The following is a 7,571-nucleotide window of genomic DNA, read 5'->3' as shown; positions in this document are numbered from 1 at the left end:
CCCTGTCTGACTCTTCTGAGGATCTCGTTGGACACTCGGTCGGTGTAAGGGGAGCGCAACATCCTGCACTTGAACCACATTTATGCGGCTTCTATAAAGACACATTAGCTAATCTTAGCCTAAGCGGTAAAAGGGAAGGCAAGCAAGCTAGAGGTAGGCCGAGAATAATATTCCTCGGCAATTTCAATTTACAAACACCTCGATGCCTCTACGACAAAGCTCGACAACGGAAAACATGGCGGCAAGGAGTTCGTCAAACACACTGTGATGGCACATAAAAAAAGGTTTTGGGTAAACAGGAGTTTTATTTTATTCATTTTTGAGATTGTTTACTTTAAAGTTTTAAAATACTGTTTGTGTTTGATATACGTATATTGCGGGAGAAGGAGGTCCATAGCTTTAATCAGATTTTATTTAAACGGGACCGTGACTCCATAAAAGGTTGAGAACTACTGATTTACATACTCAAGAAGAGGGAATCCGGACTAAGCAACGTCTTTGGCGCAGAGGGAGATCTGTCTCTGCATAACCCTTACACGGCTTAATATTACGTCCTAGCTGAGAGTGGCGGCTGGCGTAATATTACGTCCTATGTGAGAGAGGCGGCTTGCGTAATATTACGACCTAGTTGAGAGAGGCGGCTGGTGTACTATTATGTCCTAGTTGGGAGTAGCGGGTCTCGTAATATTCCGGAATCTATTTAATATTTTTTGTATATATCATTTTTTTTCGCCAGGATTTGGAAGAAAAAAATAGCTCACGTTACATTTACTGGCACTATTTATCACAAGACCAATTCAAGATAATCATCACGAATTCCGTCTTTATGAAGCCATGTAATATATCCATATTCACATGGAAATACAGTGTTGCCAGTCTAGCGATTTTCTCGCTAGATCTAAAGTTTCTGAATTATGATCTAGCGAGGAAAAAATGAAATTTACTCTATAATGTCCGATTTCTAAAGTCTTTTTTTTATTAGCTTGAAAATGAAGAGCTTTTACGTCTAACGGGTATTAAAGTCCATAAGTGACAACACTGCGAAGATATAGTATAGCAACTTATTATCATATTTGGTTGAGAAATTTTCAACCTCGATTCGTCGATTTCTCCGTTCTCGATTTTGCTTTCGTGGGTACACCAATGGGACCATATTATAATTATTACTACTACTACTATTATTATTATTATATTTATAATTACTACTACTACTTATGGCGTGATGAAATGTTTTTTTTTCTTTTTTTCTTTTTTTAATCAGTCAATTTGAATTGCTTTCCACGGCTTACAGATTGATAAACAAATAATCAAACAATCAAATTCATGGAAGCTATGACAACGAATAATAGCATTACGTTCTACAAGGAACATATACAGACTTCTGAGGTGCGACGGAAAATTTGATTTTTCAGCCAAGGAAATCGATATTACGACAATATTACGACATATGTGTGTTTCGTTTATTGTTTTGACTACCGAAACTGTTTCAGAAATGTCTGTGCGCTTCTAAGTTGTCCACTGTTTTTCGTTTCGTCTCGCTTTGTTTTTGTTTTACGGGACGAGGCGCTTGCGATGTTCTGCGCAATTGGCAAGTGAAAAAAAAAAGAAAAAATGAGGCATTTTTAACCTCATGCGTATGACACAATGTTTTCTAGGTGGAATGAGGAAATCAGAAGAAACAGATAAGTGAGAGTTGTTCGGCTTCCACAAAACAGCAATATGGCGGGAAGCAAGTCTCTGATACCAACACTCGGGGAATAAGAGTGCCGAGAGTTGCAAGAAAGGGAAACCTCATGTTTACCTCGTATCATGTTATTTATTAAAAAAAAAAAAAAAAAAAAAAAAAAAAAAAAAAAAAAAAAAAAAAATCGATTTTTCTTTTTCTTGTCCTTTTTGGGTATCTTGAGAGTTTCAATCACTGCAGCGTACAGTGATGGCGTTATGAGTGTATATGAATCCTTAACTGAAATTCTGATAATACTGTGAAATTCCGATTTCTAAATATGAGTGACAAGACACTGTCAAAGTACAGCATAGTAACACAATAATATCCGTAAACTACTAGATTATATACCCTAGCAGATCTTATAAGAATTTGTACACGGTAGTTTCGCAAATGATAAACTTATCTAAGAACAAGATTGAAAGCTCACCATAAAGAATTGAACCGAACACAGGCAACAGAGAACCGGTTTTGAAATTTAACATAAGCTGTTCCACGAGCATTTATTGGTCCTACCTCTTTACCCTCTTCTTTATTTTCGGGAAGATTTCTTTTATTGCTATACTTATTTCAATAACGTTATAATAAAACATAACTTCAGTATTAATACCAGTATTGATAGTCACGTAGAAAATACTCATTAGCTTTTTCGTGAATGAGTACTTGTGGAGCCATCTGTGTGCAACAAAATTCTACAGTTAACAGTACATGTGCCCGTTGTCAATGGGTTATTACCTTCGTTCGAGTCGTTTTAGCGTTTTTCTCATCCTTGCTTCCTCCTCCAATAAATTCATCCATTGATAGGGAAACGTAGCGTCCTGTCACGATGTATTTTGTCATCCTATATATCCTTGTTTATCACTGTTACATCCACGCCGGTCTTTAAATAGGATATTCTTACAATTAAATTCATGTCCAAAGTAACAAAGGCGGGTTTTCCGTGGTTTTTCCTTTAAATAGCGAATCCTTGTCGTTCGTTTTACTTACGTTTGTTTATACTCATTCTCCCTTCTTTAGCTTACCAAAAGTCTATCTAGCAAATCATGTTCCTGTAGTTCTATCCATTTTTCTTCTGATGGACCACGTCTAAAACTCTGCCGTACTGGTGCAGTGTAATTTCATTTGCTATTTAACGGCACAGTGTTTTTTTCGACAAATTTAGTCAGTTCTTTGCAATTTGTTCAGCCTTACTTTTCTTCCTCTCTTCACAAAATATTGATCGGAGCTTCAGCTCTTCGATAATTTGTACTGTAATAACAACAGGCCCGCCTTCACCACTGCTACGATTACTTCCTCTTTCTGTATGTTAAGTTTCACCCATGTCCTGTAGATTTTATTACCGTATGATATCAATATAATCGGGAAACAGTAACTCTCCAAACCCTTCACTCCCAGTACAAATCTCCGTTAATAAAGTTAGTCTAAAATGATTACAAAGAAATATACACTCGATTTCAAACCTTGGTGCAAACACTGCGTTATACGAAACACATCGGTGCTCCCAAGTTTTGTTCTAAACATCATTCTAATATATTTATTCTTCTAAAGTCCATTCTCCTAAGACACTTAAATGCGAGTTGTCCCCAATCCCTTACCAAGCCTAATTGCAAACCTGCAACTTTTTTTCCAAGCAACTGGTAAATACTTCACTCTTTGTTTTCTGTGATGTGAAGAGTAAGGAACAAATTTGTATTCAAAGTTATGTAAAGCACCAACCGCAGTATTCTCTTCGTCTAAAACGCCAGACCTGACTTTAAACAAGGTTAAAAAGCCAAAATCACATTTGAACATGAACACGTTTGAGCACGTGGATCGTGACATCTCGGCACAATAGAATGATAATAATATAAAGAAAAACGGGAAGTTAAACATTTGTTTTTTTATTATTATTATTAAATCTATTCCATAAATAACAGCAACATGAATCTCATAAATATTTTGTATAACAACCCACAAAAAAGCAACGGAAAAGACAAGTAACAATTAACATAAATATTGTGTTAAACGATCTAAAAACAGAAAAAAAAAACACATAGCTTATGAAGGAGAAAAAACAACTTACATAAATACTTCATAAATACTGTCTACGAAAACACCTCAGAGAAACAAAACAGAAAATTACTTAACAATGAAAAAAATAACTTTGACCGTAACAATGGCAATATTGAAACATCAGTCCTACTGGATTACCCTTCAATAAACTTATTTTCTGTATAGTGATTTTTAAAAATATCTATCTATCTGCCACCAGAGTATTCAGTGTGTCAAGACTTATAATACTTCTAAACAATCACATATTAATCCAATTCCAATAAATTAAGATTAGAATTGACTTTCACTTGTCTTTGAGCTATGGCATTTATATATATATATATGAAGAAAAAAAAAGCAATTGCCATTCTACTTTACGGCAAAAAGAGGTTTAAATGTGAGGTTTAAATTCCCGTCATGGACCTCTCTTCTCCTTTTCTTCCGGTTTCATTTTCCTTATTATAATTTCCCCTTTTCTTTTAATCTTTGTTTGTTTTTCCTTCTTTTAATCTTTTTTTTTCACTTTCCTTCTGTTCTTCTTCCTTTTTCTTTTCTTCTTCTTTTGCTTCCATCTTTTTCTTCATTTCTTGTATTCTTCTGCTTCTTCTTCTCCTTAACCGCAGTGTGTACAGCCGGGCATGTTTACTATGAAAACGTTTAAGAAGTAAATGCTAATTAATATGATAATAGTTATGATAATGATAAAAATGATAGTGATGATAATAATAATCATAACACCAATGATGATAACAATGACGGCAGTAATAATGATAACAATAATGATAATAATGTTTATACAAATGTTAGTAGTAATGAGAATGATATAAAAAATGTTGACAGCTAAGCACAACGAGAGTAAAATCATCAGTGTGTTTGAAGCTACACAACATTACGTTAAAGAATTGATTTTATGTAAGACTTGGACATGCTAAAAAGTGAGAACAATTGATATTTTGTGCATTTTAAATGATCTCATGTCAAAAATTTAAATTCAGTTCAATCCTAAATTCCAAATTCAGTTCGAACCGAAATGTAAATTTCAAAAACAAAAATCAAACTTGAGCTAAAAAATCCAAATTCATTTAGAATTATAACTGGATATTCCAAATTTAGTTGGAATCCAATTTCACAAATCAAAAATCTGTTCGAACTGAAATTCAGAACTTTGAAATGGCAGCCAAAAATGTGATTCTTCCTCACCAGTGGCCGTTGTTATGGTTGTAGTATAGGTTGCAGGTCTCGCTACGGTCATAGTTCTGCCGACGTGGAAGTGGCCTTGGCCCGCGAAAACGCCCTTGACGTAGCCGTGCACGTGGGGCTTGGACTGCAGCATCACTGTGTGGGTCACCGTAGGGTTTGGACGAAGCTACCGTGGATTTGGACGAAGACACCGTGACCGTATGAGGCTTGTGGACTACGATCACCTCGTGATCGTCTTTGTCGAATAGCGATGAGACCTGACTGTCGAATTTGTCTTTGATTCCCTTCCCCACGTTGTAGATGCCGCTGAAAGTGTCCTTGATCGTCTGGATACCTTTGTTCAGCACGTGGCCGGGGGACTCGATGACCATCACCTCGGACGTGGTCGGCTTGTCCCCCGACCCCGCGCTCGGCGCCTCCTGGATCACGATCTGGGACGAGCTCGAGACCCCGGAGCCGTGGCCGGGCTTTACCAAGTACACCACATGGTCGCCGCCAATGCTCCCGCCGGCCTCGCCCATCCCATAGGAATTCCAACCCCAGTTCGCTTCGTGCGACCCCAAGGTGACGGTGACTGGCCCCAGCGTTTTGGGCTCCTGGATGTAAACGTGGGAAGGGGTCATGTACGTCGATACGGTCGTGTGCGTCAGAACATGTGACGGTTTTTGTGTCTCCGTGACAGTGATAGCGACAGGCTGAGTAACCGTGATGTAGTGTGTAACAGGTTTGGTGATGACGACAGGGTCCTCGTCCTTGCTGCCCCCGCCAGTTCCGATGATGATGGGCTGCACGAAGGGAGGCTGGTGGTAGACGGGAATGTGGTGATGGTGTCCGTGAGGGTCCAAGTGGCCAGTCGAGAGATGGCTGTTGATGATGATGCCGCGGGGGTCTTCCTTCTCCGACTCCTTCCCCTTGTACCATGCCTTGAGCTTCTCCATGAGCCTCCCTTTGCGCTCAGTCTCGCTCTCGGATCCCGCAGTACTAATCACGCTCTCGTTCGCTGCCTTGACCCCCGAGTGCGCGGCGTCCGCTAACGGAGCCTCGGACAGGCCGACGTCTTTGGCCGAAGCCGCCTTCTTCTCCGCCTCTGAGGAATAAGCTGCTGTTTAGAAAATGCGACTGATGGCCCTTCAGATTACACGGTAAGCAGCATCGCCACCACAGAATGTTCAGAAACCAATCAAACCTTATTGTACAATATAAATGATATCTTCACATTTATATTATCACTTTTTACCATTGTTTCTGCGAAAAATATCAAATGACACAAGAATTCTAGAAATCTCAAAGTGATACCATTTTAGTTATTTCACTCCAATCATAATTGCTTCTGTGGAAATAATTTAATATTCCCGGTCGCAAATTACTCCCACTAAAGCGGCTAAGACAAGCGTAGCTGTAAGTTCCCCAAAGTGCCTCGTCTCTTCCTCCCTGGAGAAAATTCCGTCGAAGCCTGGTCAAAACACACAGCCGTGTAGTCGCTTTCTAATAATGGAACCAGTTCATTTTGAGAAAGCTTGCGCCAGACTCACCGGGTGGCGTTGCTTGTTGCTGCTTTTCCTCGGCGTTGGGAATAGCAGGACCGACGGATCTCTCGCTCCTGTAGGAGAAGGAGTTAGGATCCACTCGGTGGTAGTGGGTCGCCAAAGGCCTGTCCTTCAGGTGCAGTTCCTTCAACGATCGCACGTCGTTCCTCTGGTGGCTGTCCGGCGCCACCGCCGCCAGGACCAGCGCGGCGCCGATCAGCACCAAGGCGGTGTAACAGCGACATTGACGCTCGCCCTGGGCAGTGGGAATCAAATGGCCTTGTTTAAGTTACACTAATGATATGCAAACATTCACACGCAAGAAAATGCAAACTGGATTCATCCTTTTTGCTAGAGCATCCTGGGTCGTCGCTCTCTGATCGACGAGAAAACTCCAACAAGTCAAACAGGGAGTAACACACAGTTCTTTGAGTTGTGGGGAATGCTATAACACGCAGCCCGGAATTTTAAACGGAATGAGAAACAGGCATTTCCAGGGAAAACAGCTAACCACCCTTATGGCAAATGCGAAAGAAATTATTTTGATATGTATAAATGTATATATATATATCTGTGTGTGTGTGTATATGTAGATAAAATGAGGGAAACAGGAAAAAAGAAAGAGAGAGAGAAACAGAGAAAGGAAAGAGAGAGAAAGGATGAAATGCGAAATTAGAAAGATGTAAAGGAAGGTGAAGAGGAAAAGAAGTGAATGAAGTGAGAGAGAGAGAGAGAATGAGGGAGACACACAGACAGACAGATGAAGACAAAGAGATAGATAGAGAAAGAGGGAGGGTGGGAGAAAGAGAGAGAGAGAGGGAGGAGAGAGAAAGAGGAATAGTGAGAGAAGAGAAAAAAAAATAAAGGAAAAGAAAAGGAAGAAAGAAATTATTATAATATATATGTGTGTATGAAAGGATGGAATGCAGAATTAGAAAAACGTAAAAGAAGGTGAAGAAGAGGACAAGAAGTGAATGAAGTCAGAGAGGTAGAGAGAAAATAGGAGAGAAAGATAGAAAGAAAGAGAGATATACAAACAATATATGAACTATCCTATATATCTTTCCCTTTATCATGGGAATCAAAAGCAA

The 7,571-nt window shown here is 39.4% G+C and overlaps 1 protein-coding gene across 1 annotated transcript; it reads right to left on the bottom strand.

Moving 5' to 3' along the window:
- Nucleotides 1-3,582: 3,582 nt before the first annotated feature.
- On the bottom strand, nt 3,583-6,823 carry LOC125035782. Its single transcript, XM_047627995.1, has 4 exons — nt 6,815-6,823; nt 6,487-6,736; nt 4,955-6,056; nt 3,583-4,399 (listed from the first exon to the last, which is right to left on the bottom strand). Exons 1-4 carry the CDS (start codon nt 6,821-6,823, stop codon nt 4,234-4,236), a joined length of 1,527 nt encoding a protein of 508 aa, XP_047483951.1. The 3' UTR covers nt 3,583-4,233.
- Nucleotides 6,824-7,571: the final 748 nt, after the last annotated feature.

This window comes from Penaeus chinensis, chromosome 20 (assembly GCF_019202785.1).
Source record: "Penaeus chinensis breed Huanghai No. 1 chromosome 20, ASM1920278v2, whole genome shotgun sequence".
Classification (NCBI taxonomy): Eukaryota; Metazoa; Arthropoda; class Malacostraca; order Decapoda; family Penaeidae; genus Penaeus; species Penaeus chinensis.
Note: the sequence above shows the minus strand (reverse complement) of the source record. Positions and strands in the feature narration are given on the sequence as shown.